We start from the raw sequence: 23,006 nt of genomic DNA, 5'->3' as shown, positions 1-23,006 counted from the left end.
TGCACTACAGCCTGAAAAACAAGGTGTTCCAAGTTCAGGTCTAGGCCTCTTGCATGCTATAATAGAGTATGCCACAGAGAAGCTGGGACTACACAGATGGTCATTTGATCATCTGTGTAGGATCTGCCTTATGGCAGTGCAGAATAGCGTTTTTCACTCTTCCTAACCATTGATCTTTGTTAGAGAGACAGAAAGTGTGCTGGGATTGTTTTCATCAGCTTTTGTTTGTTCCTTTGAATAACAAAAGGGAACTGTTGGGAGCTGTATTCAGTGTTGGCAGTGAAGCTCCCACTTTTTCTTTCCTATTGTCTTCCTCAATTTGCCAGCTAGTAACAGAGCATATAGAGAACTGCCCTCTGCCTTCTCACACAAGTGTCCTGAAACATTTTGGTAAGCCTGTGCCCAGGAGTGTATTCAATCTGTTATTAACCCTATGCAGACAGTATAGTTTGTTGCTGAATTATAGCTAAAACACCCCTAGAAAAACTATTTTAATTGTAAGAAAATTAATTCAGATCCTGTCTCACAAATCTAATTTGCAAATGTTGCTAGGGAACCAGAAGGCTGGATAGAGAAGCAGTAACTGTAATGTGTCTGTTTGACTTCAAGGATTACCGTACTCATGAGATTACCTGTGTTCTTACTGGTTGGACACCCCAAGACTACTCTTCCCTGATTTTCCATTGCCATTTTGCCTCCTTTTCAAGGAGGCAAATGGCTTGGTCCTTCTGCCAGCCCTCCCTGCTACTGAGCAGCAGCAGTGAACAACGGCTAGTAAGACAGACCCACCTCAAGGGGCTTGCCAGGGTTAATCCGTGGGTGGTTCTGATGTGCTTCAAGTGCCACGTAGGACTGTGAGCTGTGCAAGTGTTCTAGCTCTCTTTGCAGCTCCCCCTCCTTGGGGTTTCTCCCCCCCCCCCCTTTACTAGCAAGGAAGCCCTTCAATTGGATGGGCAGTAGAGCCAGCCCAGGGCTCAGGAGGAACAATGACCAAAGAACAGATTGCAGTTTGTAAACCAAAACCTCCCCAGGGGCTGCTGCTAAAAGGCGATTAGAGAGAATTCCTACGCCAATTGGCATCTGGATTCCCCCCCCCCCCCCCCCCCCCCATTGCAGCCACTAAATTTCTGGCCTACCAGCATGGTAGTATAGTCCTAACGCATTTATTTGCTCCCTCCTTGGGCAGGCTGGGGAGGGAAGCATGGGCGTGGGGAGCTGTACAGGGCACAGTAATACAGTAGTGCTGCAGGACTGATCAAAGCTGCACCTTTCATCATCACACCGATGCCAGGTCAAGGAGCCCCAGAGAGATTAAAGTGGTAAAGCTAAGCCTTGGGGAGTGCCTCTACCAGAGCACGTGTGCCCCAGCCAAGATGTCACACAAGTTGGCAGGCTCCCTCCACTGACCCACCCTTGCTAACCTCTAGCCAGCTGGTGATGGTGCAGGAAGGGTTGTTTACAGTTTATTAAGATGTTTGATTACATGTTGTGGCAGCCTCACATGAGGTATATGGAAGCAGCCACTATTGTGAAGGGCTTGATGGAAGAGCTGAATTCTGAGCTGACCATGATGAGCCCTGGCCACAAGCTATTAACTAGCTAGGTGTCATCTTACACTCAGTTGCCGGGGTCCAGGAATTGGGAGGGGACAGGGAGGAACCTCTGTGGTCTCTAGAACATGACTTTAAGTAGTTGTGGTTTGGAGAGTCAGAGGGGCAGCCTCTGAGTCTCCTGTGGCAGGCAAGCACTGGAGACTTTTACCATTGGAGTATTTATGGCTGAAAAAGCCCATACTTTTAAAAGAGTACATTGATTTCTTGCCTGGGCAACATCTGTGAGCTTTTTATGAGCATCTGCAATGTTCATGGTAAATCGGGAGAAGGGGTGTGTTACCTGTGTGTACAAGTCTGTACTGGCAGACCATATATATTCAAATGGACATAAGACATTTGTCAGCTGTGGCAACTGCACTGCCCTAGTTATTTAAACAGCATTGTTGGAAGTGTTTTACATTTGAGGGGAGCTTTATATGAATCTATCAAAAGCAGATGCTGGAGGTGAGGTACATGTCTGAAGGACTAGGGCAGGACAAGGCACATATACACCAGGCACGATTTGTGGGTACCAAGGAATTTCTATTCTGGGGCTCTCTGGCTGACCTAAATTCTGTCTGTTCTTCTGAAGAGACATTTTGGAAAGGGGAAAGATTTTAGACTGACTGAGTATGCCACAGCAGTTTAAAAACAGCAAACATCTCACCCTTCAACAAACAACTTGCTTGTGAAAAAAAAGAGCATCTCCCCCCCCCCCAAATATTTATTTTTTACAATGTTTTTGAGATTACTATTTTTTAAGTCATGGCAGGTGAGGCCTGGGCCACATTCAGATCATCGTGCAGAACAGGTGCAGAACACCCCAAAGCACCTCACAAACCACAACAGACGAGAGGTCCTTGGAGTGTATCAGCTCATGAATGAATGGGCCCAATATTCAGGTACCCACAGGTATTGCTCCTGGCCTGACCCAGAAAGCATCTCTCAGAAACTCCAGGAAGGGAAAAGAGCTGAATGGAGACATCAGTCCCTCTAAAAATGGACTCAGCACCCTCTTTCGTGTATTTGCCCACCCTCAGCAGGCCAGCTGGGAGCCTTGCAGTTTGCATTTAGAAACCAATAGCCAGGATCTGCCAACTGAACTTAACAGGTTTGGCAGACACAGAGTTTCAGCTGCAGGACTCCTGGATCACAGCTCTGAGGAACAAAAGTCTAAGTGTATCTCTGAGCATTTCTTCTCTCAGCAGCTTCCCTTCTTGGTGCATTTTCTTTCTCTAAAGAAACTTTCAGGGTTTCCTCCTACAGGGGAAACCTTTAGTTCTTCAGGTCAGCGGGGAGGGCTGAGGTCCTAAGATAGCTAAAGCTAGAATAGAAAACATCTCCCCATTTGCATTCCCCCTTTCACCTGCTCTTTCTCATTCCCTTGCTTTCCCAGCCTAACCACCCAGCATTCAAATACACAGCAGTTCCTCCACCCTCTCTTCTTCTGCACCAACTGTCCAGGCATTTTGGAGAGTGTGGCCTTCGTGTCACTAAAGTAACTCCCAGAAGGAACGTGAGACTGCCAACAAGACCAAGAAATGTTCCAGAAGAGATCCCCAAGGGCTGCCAGACCCGAAGCCACAGGCTTTGGCACTCAGCCCTCTGCATGCATAGTCTCTGACCCCCAGTTCCTTTTGTGTTAGCCTGGGAGCAGGAGAGTGGGTGCTGACAGTTTCTCTCTTGGCTTTGGGTGGGCCAGGGTGCCTTTCAGCTGCACTTGCAGGATTTCACCACCATGTTGGAGAGCTGCTCCACTTTGGGGGTCCTGCCAACATAGTACAAGATAGTGAGCGGCTCCAGGTCCTGGGGGACACAGCAGGGCGAAGCGGATGCCTCAGGATTCAGCGTGTTGTATAAGCCCAGCACCTGCAGAAACAAATTAAATGTGGTGACAAAGTCAGGAATACATTGAATACGTTTAAGTTGGTTGAGGACAGGAAGGGACTGCAAAGCCAATAGGTCTCTAAGTGTTTGGACTATGCTCATCAGAGAGTATTTCCCTGAGGTGAGTAATACCTCCCTGTCACTTCCTGATCATGGCCTGCTTCTAAAGGGTCTCACCTGCCCTTGCCTGACTCTTAAGACTTTTTTTTTTAAGTTTAGTAGCCTTGCTCTGTGGCTGATGCCTAAGGGTTGAAGGGGTGCAAGTAGTTCTCTCCTTTCATCTCTAATTTAGTATGGTGGTGGACAGTGTCACAATTTTTGCTTTTAACAAGGCGGGTGTAACCAGCCTGGGGCCATGTTGTCTTGAGTTCCATTAAAGAAACCAGAAGACAGAACATCAGTGCTGCTTATTTCAACCAACATCTCTAGATAGCACTGGATGGACGCCAATCCTCTCAAGTATCCACAATTCCCTCCCAGCTTTGAACTGTCTGATGCTTTCTCCCTCTACTCCATCCTCCAAGTCATTACACTATAATGCTGGAGCCAGGAGAGTGTCCTTTGGGACCCCACTGGATTCCTCCTCCCAGCTGGCCCCAGCCCACAGATGACTGTACACTTAGCCATGTAACCGCTACAGAACAGTTGCCATGTTTCTTGCCAGAGGTGGCCGCTTCTCAGCAGTAAGCAACTTCTTGAGTTGTGGGGCCAAAACATGATCTCACCTGTACTACTGTGGTCTCATTAGTGCTTATCTGGTATAAATGACAGGGTCTGGCACATTGTCTTTTAACTACTTTACAGTCTTTGGGGATGAGAGGTGCTAAGGAAACACCCTGATCTATCATCTGGATCCATGTAATCACAGTCGTTCTGGTAGAAGCTCTCTGGGATACTGGCAAAGCACCCCTGGCTGTACCACAGGGGTACCACATGCTCTGGGGCTGCTCTACTCAGAGACAGTAGGTTAAACAGACTGGTGAGAAATCTTTTCACCATGTTTTTCCTAGGTGGTGCTGGCAAGCTGTCAGCAGCTATATTGTTCTAAAGCCTTCCTGGATCACTCAGCTGACCATTTCCTTTCTTGCTCAAGAAAGGAACATTAGGAACCATTCTAAAATCTCCTTTCTCTCACACTGGTTCAGTTCAGTTATCTACTAGAGAGCTTCTCAGGACAACCAGATGGTAAAGCTACATGCCCATTACCCTTTCAAAGCTGTTCATTCCCTTGCTTTGTCTCGTGCTTAATGCCCAGCATCTGTTCACTCCTTCATTCCCATAGACCTACTGTTCCCACTGATATTAGCCCTTGAGCTTCAGCAAGCCTTGCTGCTGTGCAGACTCTCAAACCATCAAGAAAATGTTAGCATCTTTTCTGCAGTATCATCCTTACCTAGTTATCTATTCTTCAGCCGAATCTGCTTTTTCCAGTAACTTTTTTAGTGAAACCTGAAGCTAAGTTGCTAGTGAGCTGTTGCATTGTCTGAATTGCTGCCTTTTCTCTTCTGTGGACAGAAGCACAGGATTTTCCTCTGGCTTTTCTTGCTTCAGCAATGGACTGCCTGCTTCTTAGGCTGTCTTCTCCCCTTGGTACTTCTCCTGTACCTGTGCTTTTCTATTGCTTTTATTTTCTTCCACTCTAGAGAGTAGCCAGGCTCAGGTGGTACTCTTCCCAAAGACTGCCTAGTGTACTTGTTAAACAGAGGTTATGCATAAGTTACCTAAAGACATTTGCTTTCTGCCAGTTTTTACTCATGAAACTCACGGCCTAGTAGGTTCCTCCCTGCCACAGGTCAGGTGGGACTTACTTATACAGCTGGGAAGGATGCCTGTGCAGAAAGGAGTGCTTACTGTATGGCTGTGTTCACTTCTGGACATGGACACAGATTTCCCTTCACTTTTGGCCTACAGCTGCCCCTGTGGTAGCAGATGGCAGCTGCGTGCCATGGCACAACAGTTTTGCATGATAACCTGGCACAGAACGTAGAAAAATCCTCTGTCCAGTACAAACTGCAGGAGAAATTTAGGCAGAAGATAATTACCAGAGTTGATGTTTGATGTGAACAATTCGGTTAATACTCTGGCCATTACCAAGTAAGTACCCTAAAACCATCAGTCCTGCTGTTTCACATCTTATCCAAGAGACAGCAGCATCCTCCTCAACGTTTGGCTGGAAGCAGTATTGACTCCAAAGGAAGCACATTTTCCCTACTGAATCACCTAGACTCTTTTCTGCAGTTTCCTTGGACGATTTTTTACAAGTATTAATCTGAACTGCTTTTGCTGCTTTGACGAGACCGGATATGATCAGACTTAGGGAGGAAGGGGGAGTCATAGCCACAAGCCCTGACAGGATAATATACTGGATATACCGTGCTGTGAGTGGTGTCTGCGCTGCGGAGGTACGGACAGGGGCCCGAACAAAAGTTAGCAAAGTAGCCCTTAGGTTCGTGGACCCATTTCCAGCCAAGGTCCTGTCGGAAGTCGATGTACAGAGGACGCACGCAGCAGTTCTCCTCCAGGTTCCTGAAACACAGTATCAAACCACAGTGAATCTGAAGAGAGGCCTTATATGCGATTGCATGACGCAGCTTCCTGAGCAGAAGGACTAGTTCCAGCAGTGCCCAGTGGGACGTGGTGTTTGCTTGCGCCAAGTGCAGAGGAGCAACACAGGTGAGCAGTGGCTGGCACCTCAGCAGCCTGGCACTGCTTGTGCCTGCTGGCAGGCAGCTTACCCACTGGCCCAGGGAGGCAGCACCCTGCTTGCCCACAGCAGCACCCAGCTGCTCTCCAGTACCTGGAGCTAGCAGGGGGCTGCCGCAGGTCCCTGCCCAGGCTATGCTCCAGGAAGCCACTTGCAAGTCTCCCTCTAGCCAGCAGCTCAGCCAGAAGCACATAGTGACTCTGCCGAGCTGGCTGGCATCCCCTTCTTGGACACCACAAGGAGCAGCTGGCTGAGCTGTGCTCCTCATGTGGCCCCCTGTGGCACCATGGTGACCCACAAGCCCCTTGGAGGGCTCTGCCTTTCCTGGTGGCATGGAGTCTCGCCAGGCTTGCCCACCTTGGGCATGGGACCCGGTCATTCCTGGCAGGATTCTCACTTACCGGAAACAGTAGTTGGTATCCAGGGCCCGCTTCTTTCTCTGGCCTCCCAACGCTGGACTCTCCAGCCGATGTGGGGGTAACATCATCAAGATGAGGTGGGGATTATGCAAGTCTTTCTGCTTCTTCAGGCGCCCCAAGTCCCCACGGCCATAGTCATCCTCACTGTCAATGCCTTCAGAGAAAAACAGGATCCACAAAGAAGAAATCAGTGTGGAAACGGAGAATGCAACAAGACTTTTCAGTGCATTTAACACCCTCATGCCTGCCCTTGAACCAGGGTGAAAGGGATTCAGGCACCACATCCACTTACTCTGGGACTTCTTCCCTCCCTTTACTGCTGGTGAATCTGACTGCTGCAGGCCTGAAATAGAGGCTTACGGGCCACCTGTTTTACCATTTGCAAACTGCTGGTGGGGCCATTAATCCATCCCACTCAATCCTGGCTTCGGTCCCAGGACAGGCAGGAAGATGAATGGTTTAAAGAAGATGTCAGATCATTGGCACTCTGCAGAACAGCCTCAGAAATGGAGCCTGTGGGGGCCAGTGGCTGCAGCCCAGGGCTGCAAGCCAGGAGGTTCCTAGTTCTTAGGCCAGCCAAGCCACTGACTCTCTGGGCCACCTCACACAGGATGCCTGACTTCCTTGTGTTTCAGTCACCCTAACTGGAAAGCAGAGCCTCTTGGAAATCTGAGAAGGCATCAAGTTGAACTTGAGAGACACACTGAAATACAAAATTATTCCTTTCTGCAGACACTCGTGCAAACCCACCCAGTCTGCACTTACTTCCTTCCATTTCTAACCTATGTACAAAGCAGATATACCCATATAATCAACATGCAAACCCAGATGTGTATGCTTTAAGACAAATGTTACGCAATGTAAAACGCTCAAATATGCAAAGCAAGACCTCATTTTTTCTTTGGATACTCCAGGCTTTCCCTTCCCCAACAGCCTCCCCTAACCCAGCTCTTTATCACCTTTGAACTTGATCTCCAAGACCTCGTGCAAATTCTCCAAGATGTCCCCGTTGGGCTGAAAAGTATGGCAAGGACAGTGTATGCTAATTTCCAGGCCAAGGTTGGACTCTGCAAAGAAGATGACTCTGTGAGAAACAGTCTTCCTCAGCTGGAACAGCTCCTGGCGCAGGGAAGTTTCACTGAGGACAGGTACTGTGGTAACTCCTAGACTGTGGGTCAGTCTCAACGTCAGGGATGCTATCAATCAGAGTTGGGGAACAGAAGCTGCCTTGGAAAGGAGAACGTGACTTCACCTGTGCCAAAAGCCTTGCTCTTGCTAAAGGGAGCTTCCTGGTCAGATGAGAAGGGTGTTCCTGGTTACATTTTTTAGGCTATTCAGCATCCAAAAGCATTTGTGAGCTTCAAGGAGCTCCACTGGAAAACAAGTATTTTGAAGAGCTGGCTTCCGGTGTCTGTGATAAATCAGTTTTGCCATCCTCAGTACCTATCTACTGTCTGGCTTCTGGTTAGTGTCTGAAGGACAGATCTGAAAATGAGTGAATTGGATAAGGACAAGTAATTTCACTGGAAGCATTTTTCTCAGCAGCTGCAACCTCCTGTTTTGTTGAACTGCTAGCGGTCTAAGTCACACAGCCTTTCCAGAGGCAAGTCTATTTTCATAATAACCTCCTGGACCAGTCACGCTGTGTGGGCCTGACTGAGGGAACTAAGACTCTTTATGAAAGCTCCTTTTTAATGTTGTGTGATGAATTAAAACATCTGGCTCCCCGGGGCATTGACAAGGTGCCTAGCACCTTTTTTCCTAAGCACTGTATACTCTGTGATGTCTTGTCAGCTAGTGTGCCTGCCCAGAGCTCACTCCAGTTCCAGTCCTGAACTCCAGCCATCAGGACACAACTTAAATTGCTTGAAAAAGGAGGAGCCTACAAGCTCACAGCTTACCCTTCCAGGGAGTGGCTGCTTGCCAATACCTGCATTCCAGTTTTCAGTGGCACCTAGCTTCTATCTGTGAGGCCAATCCAGCTGTGAGTCACAGTGCCTATGCTCCAGCTGTGAATGGGGTCAGTGTTCTTGCTGGGAGCTGCCCCATAACTATCTGTTGGGCTGCCCAGTGGCAGCAGAGGTATGTTCTCTGCAGTGCTAAAGACTCCCATCTGTCTAGGTGTGTCAGCCTCTGGTATTTCCTCACCTTTATACCTGCCAAGCTGTAAACAGCTAAAGAAACCAGGATCCTTGCTGGTTTTTTTTCTCTACTAGATTTGGTCTAGTCCCCAGGAAAATTAAACCAGAGCAATCATAATTTTCTATGTATTAGCGATTATAGTCTAAACAAGCAGAGGAGTCCCCTCTGGGCTTAGAATCGAAGAACCTAAAGAAGTTCCAGCATCTCTCAGTGAAAACAATTTCCTCCTCCAGAGGACAAATCCTCATTCTGACTCAGCCCACAGAGCTACACAGCGGGGACTCCAGGACAGAGCTAAGAATCTAGCAAACATCATGCACTGAGGTAGCTCTCTGGGGTAAGGCTTGTTCTCAGACTGAAAGAAGCTGTCCTCTATGTAAGCTAAGCTCCTGGAAAAAAGGGGAGCAGAGAGATACTCCTGTCAACATTGTTCCACATTTCTGTGGGGATGCCTTGACACCCAGTCCAGCTAAGACCCTACCTCTGTGCAGAAGCCACTCACGCACAGTCTCGGTGACATCGAAGGACAGCCACTCAGGGGAGCCCCGTGTCTGCACATTCCTGCCACTGAGGTAGCGCTGCTTTGCTATGTGCTCATCCGGCCGAAGGATCTGCGTCAGAAGGAGTGGTAGAGAGAATCAGCCAGTGCCACGCATAAGAAAGGGATAGCCTTGGGTCTTTCTTCTTCCACAGCTTGCTAAAACTAATTCAGAAGGTTGGTCCTGGCAAGTGAGACATCAGAAATACACTGGCATAGGTGAGAAAGACATGCTTCACAACCAACCTGAACTCCAGAGATATACACAATGCTTATTTCTGTGTCCTAAGCAGCCCAGCTCTCTCAATTCATCCTTGTTTTGGGGCACATATCCAGAGGCAGAGGCACACAGCAATTGATCTAATGGGTGGTTTTGTTTCTGTATACACCTGTGGGATGTGGGTCTGGATTTCAGAGTAGAACCAGCAGTGGACAATTGAGCATCTTGCCACAGGTCCCTTGCTGAGCAAGCCTATTGAGTCCTACACTGTGGCATTTTCATGTGTCCTACACTCTTCAACTTCTATCAAAACACACCAGGGCTCATCAGGTTTGGAGACCTCTCCCCCTGCTCTGACATCTCTTCCTGCTTCCAGACAAACAGCCACAGGCTGTGCAAGGTGTTCCTTCCTGCAGGACCCCAGGTTCACTCCACAGAGCACTGAACCTACGGAGAAGCTCTGGGATTGCCTCCTTGTCAGTTGTGTCACCTGGTGGAGAGGTGCTCTGACCTTTGAAGCTGAATTCCAGGAAGTTCTCAAGAGCTACCAGCCACAGGGCAATTTTAACTGCACTCTTACTGCACAGTGGACAGACACCAGCCTGTAAGAATGTCCTGCCTGGTTGCCAAACTTTACCCTTAGCTGGGTAGTCCAGCCCAGCCTGAGACCACTTCCAAACCTCAACCAGACCTTATTCTGCCAGGTGAGTCCAGGGGTTCAAACCAAACTCCACGTAAGTACCTGAATTAACGGTGCCATGAATTGTGCCCCTGAGGAGCTGCTGCTGAAGGGAACATTGAAAGCAAGCATTATTTTTCCAGTAAATCAGTGACAAGACAGAGAGCTCCACCCGTTGGATTAGCACCAACTGTACTGCAACCGTCAAAGCAACAAAACTGCCAAGGGACCTAGGCATGCAGATGTGACAGAAGGGTCAGGGCTGTTCCACTGGTGAGGGGCTCCCCCTCCAACCCCCTTCTCAGTGCAGCAAAGAGCTGCAGTGGGCACTGTGCCAGGGTGCCCAGAGCAGCCAGGCAATGTGAGTGGGGAAAGGACAGCACCACACTGTAAAAGGAAAGAAAGGTGACGGTATCACTGCATATGCTGGCAGAAGCCTGGTGTACAGCATGGGATTTCTTCTCTCTCTCTTCGGTGGCCATGCGTATATCAATTGAGGCAACCATTAAGGAGCCAAACTATTCTGGGCTCAGGCACAGGGGAAGGTGAGAATAATACTCACCTGGAAGAGCTCAATGCGCTGCTCGCTGCGTTTGGAGCTCGGGTTGGGCACGCGCAGCACCCGAAACTCAGCCCGGAACAAGTTGGTGCTGTTCTTCTCTGCCGAGGACACATTAAAGCGGAACACGTTGGAGGTGACACCTTTTGGACAAATGCCCAACTCATCTAGGAGAAAGAAAGATGGAAAGAATAAGAACCACAGGTCAGAGGGGTGGGATCTCAAATAAATATTGTTTGAGAAAGAGCTTTCCAACAGAAGCCTGTCATTCAAACATCTTGCCACCTGTGAAGCACGGCTATCTAGCTAAAGATAACACAGGATGAATTCATTCAAATTTGGTCTACATTGCAAGATTTTGCAAAATCTTCCCACTACTGCCACCATTGTTTCAGTGCTACAAGCCAGAGAATCAGCAGAGATCAACCACAATATTTTTAATATTATCTCTTCTAACCCTGCTCATCAAGTATGTTGCTAATGCTCGTGAGTCTGCTGCATCCAAAGTGACAACCCCAGCCAAGGCAATGGGGCAACCTCATTTGCAGCTAGTGGGCCCCATTCCCAAGAGCGATGATAGCGTGACTCTGCTCATGCTGGAGACATGAAGCTACATAGGAGGTGATCCCATTGCCGCTGAATCTTAGTTTTACCAACCTTGACATTGTATCCTAGAATGAAATCCAGCCAAGTGTCCACCAAGCATGAGGTGTGGAAGACTTTTTTTGGGCAGTGACTATTCAGTGTGTACTGAAAGAACTGGGTTTTAAGATCAGTTCTCACTCATGACCTGGAGAAGGAATTAATGAATAGTAACTAGATACACAGTTCCTCAAGGACAGAGTAATAGTGCCGAGAGGCCTGCAGAGATCAGACACGTGGGCAGGAAATAATGCAGCAATTCTCTGCCTCGTTGTGTACCTACTGAACAGAAGAATCCATTTCACAGATGCCCCAAAGACAATAGGTAAAAGCTATGAGGTCCAAAACAAACACCTTCAAGAGAAAACAAGCCTCTCTTCATTGGGACCATTTTGGTCCCATGGAAAAGTCTGTCATTGCTGTTGTTCCTCTCTTATTGACCTTTGTTAGCTTTCAAAGCTCTAGCATCATTAGGGCTTGCTGCAGACAAGACACAGCAGCTCCTGCTCTATGCCCGCATGCAGGTTTGTTTGCAGCCCTACAGAGCCTCTCATATGATCTCTGACTGTTGTCCAATGCAACACAGGGCTCATGTCAGCTGATATTTAAGTTGTTTTTAAACAAAGAAAAGAAAGAAAAAAAACTGTCCCCTGTTCCCAGCCACAGCTCCAGCCTGTGACAAATAGGGTAGAAGCCCTAGCTGAAGCAACCTTCAAGCTAGATTCCTGGAGTCGGCCCTTCTCTTCACACCACCACCACTGTCTCCCCAGGGAAACAGCTTCTGAAGATGGGCTAGTGTGAAACAGCACCTGAATGCAGAGGTTCACCTCCCATGCCAAATTCTGCTTTGAGCAACACTGATGGACGTCCAGAGTCATCTCCATGAAGATGTGCTACACTCAGATTCAGTGAGCAGGAGCCTGCCAGTTTACAAGGATGTGTTCTTAGGGTGCTGAAGTTTTACTCAATAAGCTGATGACCAGATGCTCACATTGGGCTTTAATTGGAGGGGTTTTTGTCATTTGTACTACTGGACGGAACAGCTTTCCCATACAGGAAAATCTCTGGCTGCTATTGAAGAGATGGATGTTTGGTAATCCCAGGAGACCAGACCCCATTGCAGCCTTGAGCTGGTATGCTCAGCCCAACAACCCTGCAGTGCAAAGAGTACACCAGGCCACATCAGGACACCCACTATGGGGACTCCACCACTGTGACCAGTTCCAAGTTTTATGCCACGAAAAGCACAGCAGAAAACCTAAGCTCTGATCACATTGAATGCCCAAAGGCATCTTCCTAGCTGAAGTCGAACACTGATAACTGTTCTGTGTCCTAGACCTAGGCAGATACTGTGTTTTATAACCCCCTTAAGCTGTTTTGCACTCTGAGCCCTATTAATAGTGCTGTTAACAGCCAGCCCTTCCATTTCAGACCTGACTGCCTGTCCATGAGGGGTGTCCCAGTAATCATTGGAAATGCCTTTCTAGATCAGACCAGTGGTCAGTCTAGCCCAGTATCTGTTTCCAACAGTACTGCTTTATCTGACGCTCTATTTAGAGACTGCAGATCTGGTCCTACAGCACAGTGCAGATGACAGACAAAATTTATTGTTTATCATCTCCTTAAGATTTTTGGCTAAGTTAGGCAGCCATGCTGGTAAGAGATTACTGTATCTACTGTATTTCGCCTGCTGTCCCCACATCGCTTTCTACCTACTTACTTCACCAGCAAGGTGCTGGTGCCTTGGGAGACCTTCCTAGTGGAAATAGTAACAGCTATCTTCCCTTCCCTAAGAAGAAGTTTCATGTTCCCTTCGTAGCCTGGGAACAAGCCCTCTGTGATGGGGAGATGGAGCTGCGTTCTGTTTCACTCTCAACGCTGTGAGGTTGGAGTCTGCTTCTCATAGCAGGGTGTCCAGGATACAGGTCTCACTCCCAGAGAGCTGACTGCTTTGGGGCAAAGTACTTTTTGCAAGAGGTCACAGGCAAAGGAGGCGAGGTGATTTTTCAGGTAACTTGGTCCAGGCCCAGCTCAGGTGTGTTAATCACACTGGAATCCAGATGTGTCCACCTACCAGCACAGACAAAGTCTGGAGGCAATATTCCTGCAAGCTCTTCCAGTCCACAACACTCAGTGGCTGTACAAACCTGGAGACAGGGAATCTATGACACCCTGTGCACCCATGCCAGGCTACGTCTGACACTACAGGATGTATCCGCACGATTGGACCCTGCTATCACTGTGGAGCCCTGAGCTGTTGACTGCACAATGAGACCACTAGCCTCTTAGCATGGACAATGTGATACAGGGAGCAGGTTCTTCTGGGAGCTTCCCTCTTCCTACCACTGCTTTCAGCAAGATGCAGGTTCTCCACGTGCTGCTGATACTACACAGCTGCTGTTTCTGGCAAGCCCCAAGAAGGCTGATGGCTTTGCGGTTAGAGTTTGATGTCAAGGAAGGGCAGGCTGTCTGTGAGCAGGTATTGCCTCACTCCATATTATACCACTGGTACTTCAACGTGTTTCATGCCAAAGCTGCATAACTTTGGAGAAAAAACTGATCCTTCTGGAACTCTGCAGGCAGCAGGTTTGGAGGGAAGAGATGCTTGGCCCCAACGACTCACAGCTTTAATTGTCTTGTCTCTCAAGCTGGCTTGGAAAACAGCATCTGTTTTTCCTCAGGAAGGTAAGCAAAGCCATTTGCAGGACCCTTGCAGATGCTCTCTGAGCTTGAATCTAACCCAGTCCATGCTTAAGGGGGTCTGAACCCCTGTGAGTTTTAAGAGATCCCTGAAGTGAATGGCTGGTCAAAAGCAAGTTGTTGTCTGAACGAAAGTCCCTTAAAATTTAGGCAATGTGCCTGAGAGGCACAACAGAAAGACCATTCCCTGAGTTACCAAACAGCTCAGAGTAGGGATGGGGAACCTGGTCCTGAATATCCTTCCTTCCTAGAAGGATGGGGCTCTCTCCACTGCTATTTTTGCTCCTCAGCTCTCCTCACTTTTGGGCCTTAAGTCTTTGAGAAGGATGAGTTCTCTGAGCCAACTGAGCCGCTTGACTAATAGTTTGGAGCTAGAACAGTTTGTGTGCATGTGAGTGTGTGTGTGCACACATTTTAGACTTCTATCATCCTCGCAGTTCCCTCAATGGAGCGGTTCTCCCCTTCCCCCCCCAGAGGAGACTGGCTTTGGCTCAGAGCATGCTCTGAGATCACCACCTGGCACAGTGACAGAGTCATGGGAAAGTTGAACATCAGCCACTTCTGAAGACATGGGGCCAAATTCAGCCATGGTGTAAGCGATGAAACTCCCCCAGGTTTCAAAAGGAGTACGTCTCTTAACACCACAGCCTGTCTGGAGCTAGTCTCTCCCAGTGTGACCCAATTCCAAAGTTCTCTCTTTCTCTGGGTGGTGGTATCTACGCTGCCCACTCCCAGGAATCCAATCTCAGCATTACTTGGTCTTTTGAACCTGCTGCTCAGCACCTTGCCCCAGTGTCCTACAGCAGGGACATGAGATGGGTTCATTCATTTCCACAGGAATTTTCCCCAACCCACAGTCCCTCCTCACTGCTCCTTCTCGTGCACCACATGTCTTCATTCCTCTTTCCCCTCTACTTTATCCAAATCCACTCCTCTGACTTCATTTCCCCCTGTTGTGCTTTCCCAGTTTCCTTCCCCAGAACACCCTGGTTCATCATGTGGCTGTACTATTTTGCACAGACACTTGGTTTCCCCATATATTTTTAGAATTTCACAAACAACACTTCAGTAGGTCAAAAATGGTGAAATACGGATAAGCTGCTATATACCCTGTGCACTTTCTGTTTCTTGCGTCTTGGTGTCTCCTCAGCTAAGAGCTAATCATATAACCATATGGAGTGCAGTCTGCTAGAGATTAAGTGAAATTTGTTGCATTACCACACTGTAGCTCTTATTCCATCTCATCATATGTCAAGATTAACATAAACCTGGCAGAGTAACTGCATTCTGAGGCTGCCTGCACCAAGTCACAGCTCCTCCCCAGAACTGCTGGCATTCAAATCGTGTCCCCAAGACTGCACTACATCACAGGAGGACACCCTGGATGATGGTACGACTGCATGCCCACCAACATCTTGGAATCCTAAGCACAGACCGAAATGACTGCTTGTGCCTACATGTGCTCAACATCTGCAATCTGTCATGTCTGCTCAGTCTCTGTCTTTGCATCTGCATCTGCTAGGCTTCTGCACCTGAATCTGTTTAGTGTCCGCATCTGGGCCTGATCATCATCTGCTCCGCACCTGCTCAACATCTGTCACGTTTCCTCGATGCCTATGTTCCCTTGGGGGTCCCCTTCGCATCCCTGTCTGCTTTGCACCTGCTCAGCGTCCCCGTTATCTTCTACTCGCTCTGCGAACCCTCACGCTGCCGGAGTAACACCCTCGACAGTGTCCTCAGGCAGCAGTCTCCTCAGCGCGTGCCTCTCCACCTTCTCGACAGCCAGCGCGGGTGCTGCACAGCCCTAACAGGTTGCCCGTATCTCTGCGGCAGGCGCTGGAGCTTCAGCAGAGACGAGCCCGTCAACCCGCTCGTCACCCGAACACGAGACCCGCGCCTTCTCCTAGCCCAGCGCGCAGCATTCACCCCGACACCCAAGCTGCCTCCTGCCCTGCTGCCTTCCCACCCTCACGTCTTCCCCCCCTCCTCCCCTGCCCGCCTCCCCCCAGATGTCAGGGCTCTAGACGCGGGCTTGGCTCGCCGCTCCCGGCTGGGGCCTGGGCCGATGCTGCTCCCGGGCCCCGCAACCCGCCGCCGCTACCAGCGCCCACCTCCTCCACCTGCGGCGGGGCCGCTCGCCGCCAAGCCCCGCGCCGTCCTGTCGGTGCTCCGAGCGGCCCCCGCCCCGTGGCTCCCCCCCTCCCCGGCCCGGCCCCGGGACAGCGGCGTGCGCCCCCCGCCCCCGCTCGCCTCCGCACCGGAGCGCGCCGGCAGGCGGAGACGCGCTCCCTCCCCCCCCCCCCGCCGCCGCCGCGGCCCCCTCCCGCCTCCGCGCTCCCGCTCCGCCGGGAAAGCGGCCCCTCCCGCGGGGGCCCGGCGCCCCTCGGCCCCGGCCGGCCGCCCCTCCTCCGCGCCCGGGGTCCCGGGCAGCCTGTCCCGCGGGGGCGGCACCGCGGCCGGCACGGCACCGCGGCCGGCACGGGGGGAGCCCCGCACTTACTGTGCTCGGGGAGGCCCTGGATCATGTCAAATTTATGGATCTCTTTGGCATAGTATTCGGACTCGGTGTTGTCCTGAGAGCAGCTCTCCTCCTTCTCCTCCTCCATCTCCTCCAGCAGCTCCCGGGTGCTGTTATAGAGGGCCAGGATCTGGTAGGGCACATGGGCCGGCCCCACGGTCTCGGGGGGGCTGGTGAGCCGCAGCTTGCTCAGGATCTGCCCCCGGATGGCTTCCACCCTCTTCTTCTTGATGTGGTCCAGGTCCAAGGTGGTGCAGGAGGACAGCGAGAGGCTCACGGTGGCGAAGCTCAGCAGGGAGAGCAGCACCAGAGCCCTTTGCACGTACATCTTCATGTGCGAGGGGGCGGCGGCGGGGGCCCCCGGGAGAGACCCCCGGGCGGCGGCGAGCGGGCGCGGGGGACCGGGCGATGTGCTGGCGGCAGCCTCCCCAGATCCCGCAGGCTGAGGCTTGGCGAGGAGGTGCATGAACTCACTGCGCCGTGCGCGACTCAGGACTTCCAGGAAGAGCTGGCAGCGCTCCGCAAGGAGAAGCTGCGGGCGCCGTGCCTCGCCGCGCCGGGCTCCTTCCCCATGCGCCGCCCCGCGTCCCGCGGAGCCGGGGGCGCCCCGCCGCGCCGCGCCGCCGCACGTGTCAGCGGCCCGCGCCGCCCCGCCGCCGCGGGGGGAGCGCGGCGCCCGCCCCTCTCGCTGCACCATTCATGCCCCCGCCGGGCCCCGCGCCCTACATCGCCCGGCGCCCGACCCCCCGGCGGCCGGGAGCGCGGCACCGCGGCGCTCCCCGCCCCGCCGGGAGCAGCGCCGCCGGGCCGCCCGCTGTCCCCCGCGGGCTCCGCTGGCCGCCGTGCCCCGGCCGCGCACCACACCGCACCGCCCGGCGCCGAGCCGCACCGCGCCGCGCCGCCCCTCCCGCGCACACTGCCTCTCCCTCGGCCTCGCCGCTGAAATTTTATACCTCCCTCCCATGACGTCCCCGGGACGGGGCTCGGGCGGGGGAGGGAGCTCCAAGCCCGGCCTTCGCCCGCAGCACCGCGCTAATGGCTTCAGCAGCCGCGCAGCCACCGCCGCCCGCCCGCCCGCCCTCCGCCGCCGCCCCCCCACCTCCCGCCGGGCCCCGCCGCCGCCCCCCGCGCGGCCGGCGGCGCCGGGCCCCTCGCGCCCTGGGGCCGGGCCCCTCCGCGGCGGGGCGGCTCCGCGCGCCCTCCGACGTGGCCGCCGCACCGCCGCGGCGGCGGCGCGCGGCCGCCCCCTGCTGGCGCCGCCCGGGCAGCGGCGGGCGCGGGGCGGCGGCAGCGGCAGCCGGGCCCTTCGCGGTGGTCCGCCGCGCGCTGGCGGGCGGCGCGGGGAGGCCCCTCCCGTTTCCAGCTGCGAAATCGCATTAAAAGCGGCTAAAAATACCCCGAATACTTTCCTGATGTGGTTTCTTTCCGAGGGAGGGAGGGGCCGGGCGGCCGGCGGGGGCCGGGCGCCGCGCTGCGGGCGAGGGGCTGCGGCGGCCCGGGCTGGCGGCGGGCCTGGCGGGCCCTGCGAGGCCCCGGGGGCCGAGGGAAGGTAGCGGGCGGGCAGGGTGAAGCCCTGCGGCCCTGAGGGCAGGTGGCCACTGGAGCGCAGAGGAGTCCCCCGCCACGGCAGCCCTCGCTGAGGGAAGGGGCTGCTTTGGGCACCCGCTGCCCTCGAGGGGGGCCAGGGCCACGTGCGGGAGACGAAACACCGTCCCCAGTTGAGGTTCGGCTCTGTGACCTGGGCCTGCGCGGGCTCCTCTCCTGGGGCAGGCCCTGACCGCGGCCATCCGCCACAACAGCCTCCCTCCACCCTGCCCCGGGCTGGGCCTGTGCCCGCTGCCCTGAAGGCCAGGGGCTCCCGGCCCCTGGAGCGGGCACCCTTCTCTTGCCCTCACCTGGACCCCGCCCCAGGGACGCACGGACTCCCCACCCCACCACCCAGCCCTTCTCCCGGCTGCCCACAGAGCGGGAGCCGAACACCCCCGGGCTGGCGAGGCGCCTGGAGGTGCGGGGCGGGACGGCGGCTTCGTGCCCGCCCGACCCGGCGCGGCCGCTCGCAGCGCTGGCAGCTCTGCCGAAGAAGCCAGCGGGATGGCTGTGCTGTCGGGAAGATGCGGCAAGGGCGGGAGCTGGGCAGAGCCCTTGGCAGAAGCAAGTTCCCCGGGGCTTCGTGCTCCGGGAGAGGTGGGCCTCAGGGGCACGTGGGGGGGGTGGTGTCCGGCAGCAGTGCAGCTGATCCGTGGCTGGGCTGCAGGAGCCTTCCTGCACGTTTTGGGGCTCTAGGGCTGGGACAGCACTGCCAGCTCAGGGGCCAGCGGCTCACCAAAGAAGACACAGAGTGTGGAAGAGGTTCAGAGGAAATCCGTGGGGCGGCTGGGGGTGCTGGACGCCCGGTGAGCCCATTCCCTGCAGCTCTGAGGAGACCAAAGGGTGAGCTGCACACAGTTTGCGCATGCTTTGCTCAGGGAAGAGGAATCTGAGTCCCTTGATGGAGCAGACAAAGATGTAACAAGATCTAGTGGCTCTAAGATGGTGTCAGGTGAGTCACGACTTGGAGTAAGGTGCAAAGTCTGAGCGCTACCATTAGCTATCCGTGGAATATTTTTATGTCGATTCGGATGGATGTTTCTAGAGCTCCCCACGCACTTCTGAAATGAATTCTGGATGCTTTTCCGCTCTGGGACCTCCTCTACCCCGCGTTAGGTTGGAGGTCACACTAAATGCGGTAGAACTGATTGCTTTGGACTTCAGTAATCCATTTGCTACAGTGCCGCATGATGAGTTATTAGTTAAGATGGAGATAAGTACAGGAATTATAAGAGATTACTGGAGTTCCCCAGTGGCTGGTCCCGGGCCCAGTTTTCATTAATGATTTTGGCACGCCGAAATGGAGATGCTAATGAAATTGGCTGCTTATCCAAAGTTGGGAGGCATTGTCAATATGGGGGAGGACTGGGATATCCTGTAGGAGGGGGTAGGCAATTTTGATGGCTGAGACAGTAGAAATGGGATGAAACGCAGTAGTACAAAATGTAAGGTTGTGTTGTTAATGGCTGAGAGCAGATTTTTCTGTTATGAGTTGAGATTGGGGACTTAACTGCTTGGAAGTCATAGCAGGGAAGAAGGATGTAGGTGTGGTGCCAGTTCCAGTACTGGGCCACTCACTTTCTGCTCTAGGCGTTGCTCTCTCTGGGTTGAGAAGAGGTGGGGAAGCTCCGTGGTCTGATGTGCACCGGAACCGCCGCTGGCGGCTGCGAGCAGCAGTCGCTAACAGGTTGCACATCTTGGAGACGCTGGGATCCATTTGGGCTGAGGGAGAGCCCGACAGGGCTACTGAACATGCGAGCATCGTAGGAAATATTTCACGCTTGGCAACCTTGACTGAGGTTTGACAGTCTGAGCTAGGGCTGATATAACCCGAACAGCATCTGTTCTCATGGAGATCAAGACAGGCAAATGCATGGGCCTTTTCTGCCTATAAAGCCCCTTCCAGAGGGAGGAACCCTTTGTTTGAAGCTTTGCAATTGTTAGGAGATTTTGTCCTGGAACCCACACAAATAACAGAATATTCGTAGTTGTTCCCCTCCTCCAAAAACCCTTAGAGATGGGGTTAATACTTGGAGATGCATTGGAGAAAAAAATTGCAGAAAAATCAAATTGAAATGCTTGGTGCTGTCAGTGTGCTGCTAGTGTGGAGCAGACTATTGCAGCAGTCTTTGCTGAGCACTTTGCTTCCCAGTGGAAGCTTAATGTTTTCAATGAATTGGCCCATGTCGAAATCGGGAGTCTGGCTGGCCGCCTGACTTGAGGACTGGGTGAAGAAGAAAGGCACAGCGCTGTGTCACTGGTTGCTCCTGGAATTGCCTTGCATCCCATAAATCCTACTGCTGCCAGAAAGCTGCTTAACAGAACCTTTGGCGGCTCTGAATAAGGTGGTCATTGTTCTCTCCCACAGTAGTGCTACCATGTGGGCTTTCCACCATTGCTGTAGCTTTAACTATGCGTGTGTGCCCTTGCTCTAAATGTGGTCTAGGTCCAGAAGCATGTGGGAGTGCTCAAGTGTGATTGCTTTCCCAGACTCTCCCCACTGTCTCTTGGGTAGAAGGAGGACCAGACACAAGCTCTATTCATAGGTCCAGTCAAGGAGTAATCAACAGCAAACAGTGCTAGTGGGGCACTCTGTTAGTCCTATTTTGTGTGATCGGGTTTGGGTTGAAACCAGATGGAGAGAGTCCATGCTTAGGTGTGAGAACTTGTCCATGAATGGAATGCTTGCGTAGTTCTTACTTGCTGTTCAGATGAGAGGGGGTGGCAGCAGTGTGATTTATAGTGAGGACAAAGCTGAACAAGTAAGGCAGACCGAGAGCTGAGAATACACCTGAAACTGTACGCTGGGAAAGAGAAACCCAGGCACCATGGACCTGAGCTGGACAGGAAGCAAGCACAGAAAATGGCTTTAGACAGCCACAGCAGCACCAGACATTTGTCCTGGTAACTGTGTCTCCTCCTCGGCTGAGTGGGGCTGCTCTAGGCCCAGGATCGAATGCTGCCTGTGGTGTCACCAGCAGGGCAGAGGAGAATTAAGCTGTTCAGAAAAGGTGGCCTCAGTGTTTAAAGCAAGCAAGATCCATTTTAGCCACAACATGAAATGACGGATGAAAACTCTTTCTCCCCTGTTGCCCTCCCCAAGCAGGCAAAAATGTGTCCAGGTGGGTGACCACCCCCATTCTGATGAGTGCAGGAGACCAGAGGGACTCAAGGCGGGACAGATTTTAGGTTTCATTCTTTCTGCACGTCTGCTCTTCTCTCTCATCAAGAACCTCTGAAGTCAGAAGTCAAAGTTCTGAGGCAAGGCTCAATTCCTCAAGTGCTTAAATGTTTTCTTTGCCGCACGTGGACTCCACCCTCGTTCAATCGGCCCGAGACTCCTGTCACTGGTGTGGGCAGCAAGAAGCACAACGTGTCTTGGGGGGGGGGGGGGAGCTGGGATGTGCTAGTGGGGTGGTGTCTGGGATGGGGACCCAGGGAAATGGTAAGGAGGGGTTTGGGGGGGGGGGGGGTCAGTTCCAGACGAGTGAACCCACGGGTCCTGCTGCTTCATGATCAGTCTGTCCAGGGTGGCTCCCCGTACTGTTCCTACCCTACCTCCGGTAGGAACACCCCACCAGCTACCTCTTTGGGGCCACAGCTGGCAATGCACTCCTAACCAAAGACTCCTGCCCCAGGGATGCCATCCTGCTTTAGCAGATGTTGCTCTGGATGCTATCACGCTCCCCTTAGGATGCTCTTTTCCTGATCAAGAAAGTCAGCTGCAAATGTACGCTTGTACTCGGACATCCTGCAGTAGCTACTGCAACCTGGGGGCTGCTGTCCCCTCCATCTCCTGGTATCTGCATAGCTGCACTGTTGTGGCAGCTGTTCTGAGGAATGGATGGGAGGTGGGCATGCAGGGCCATATTCCCGTGGCCCTGCTGGTGAAACGTGGGGCTAGGTGAAAACTGCCCTCTCTCCCTCATGAATACTTGAATCTGTAATTAAAAGAGAAGAACGAAGTATCTGGAAGATCATCATTTCATAGAGCCTAACCAGCCTGGCTTCAAAAAAGGAAAATCACATCTCACTTACTGAATTCCTTGAACATGTCAAGGTTTGTAAAGGGAGATAATATCTTTTATTAGACCAATTGATATAGCTGGAAAAAACAGACAAGCTTTCAGGCACAGACACACTTCTTGTATGTTTTTTTCCAGCTATATCAGTTGGCCTAATAAAAAGTTATTACCTCTGCCCACAAATCTTATTTCACTTAATCCTTAGATCATCACAGTCACAGCACAACTACTCGAAAATGTCAGCAAGGAATGGAAAAAAGGAAAATTATTTGACACAATTTATTTAGACTTCTTAAAGCTCTTCAACCAGGCCATGAGCTTCTACTAAAGCTAAGCAGGTATGCAGTGAGATCTGGTGCCTTTAGTAAAAGGTATTCCTGGAAGGCTTAAAACTTCAGGGTTACACAGTCAATTTTCATCAGGGCAAAGTGTTAACAGTGAAATTGGTTGTGTGGTACAGTTCTTAATTGTAGCAGCAGAATTAAGGTATGACAATTATTTAGGCTAATGAGGATGGGTGAAGATTGTGAGGAATGTCAGAGATACCAGAAAAATACCAGGAAACGGACAAAGCACTGGAGAACTGAATGTTTATTTAACATGTGGAGCTAAAACCAGATCTATTTACAATTAGTCTATACATCTGTCCAGCCAAGAAAGGGACCAGGGGTCGTTTTATGCAGGTCAGTGGAAATCTCTGCACAACTTACGCTTGAGAGGCATGCGTGTAACGATCATTGCGCTTTTATTCGATCCCCGGGACTGCCTCCACCGAGCGCTCTGGGGACCGGCTG

General features: G+C 52.2%; 1 protein-coding gene across 2 annotated transcripts; it reads right to left on the bottom strand.

Annotated features, from left to right (window-relative positions):
• Positions 1–1,149: 1,149 nt before the first annotated feature.
• On the bottom strand, positions 1,150–17,967 carry TGFB3 (transforming growth factor beta 3). Of its 2 annotated transcripts, none has more exons than XM_075030134.1 (7): positions 16,583–17,967; positions 10,744–10,907; positions 9,226–9,355; positions 7,562–7,669; positions 6,585–6,756; positions 5,852–6,005; positions 1,150–3,461 (listed from the first exon to the last, which is right to left on the bottom strand). In XM_075030134.1, the coding sequence occupies exons 1-7, from the start codon at positions 17,295–17,297 to the stop codon at positions 3,303–3,305; spliced, it is 1,602 nt and encodes a 533-aa protein (XP_074886235.1). In that variant the 5' UTR covers positions 17,298–17,967; the 3' UTR covers positions 1,150–3,302. The 2 variants fall into 2 exon arrangements, with proteins under 2 accessions (XP_074886235.1, XP_074886236.1); XM_075030135.1 differs by having other exon boundaries at positions 9,247–9,355; positions 16,583–17,953.
• Between the last annotated feature and the right edge of the window lie 5,039 nt (positions 17,968–23,006).

Source organism: Buteo buteo, chromosome 6 (genome assembly GCF_964188355.1).
Source record: "Buteo buteo chromosome 6, bButBut1.hap1.1, whole genome shotgun sequence".
In the NCBI taxonomy this organism is placed as follows: Eukaryota; Metazoa; Chordata; class Aves; order Accipitriformes; family Accipitridae; genus Buteo; species Buteo buteo.
The sequence above is the reverse complement of the archived record's forward strand: the minus strand, read 5'-3'. Positions and strand labels throughout refer to the sequence as shown.

Bases quoted from the DNA above. Each gene is read 5' to 3' on its own strand.
- TGFB3 (XM_075030134.1), bottom strand. From the start codon at position 17,297: ATGGTGCAGCGAGAGGGGCGGGCGCCGCGCTCCCCCCGCGGCGGCGGG. The intron at 10,908-16,582 runs GTAAGTGCGGGG...TCTTTCTCCTAG, and splicing joins CCAGGGCCTCCCCGAGCACA to ATGAGTTGGGCATTTGTCCA. The intron at 3,462-5,851 runs GTATATCCAGTA...TTGTTTCTGCAG, and splicing joins CAGACACCACTCACAGCACG to GTGCTGGGCTTATACAACAC.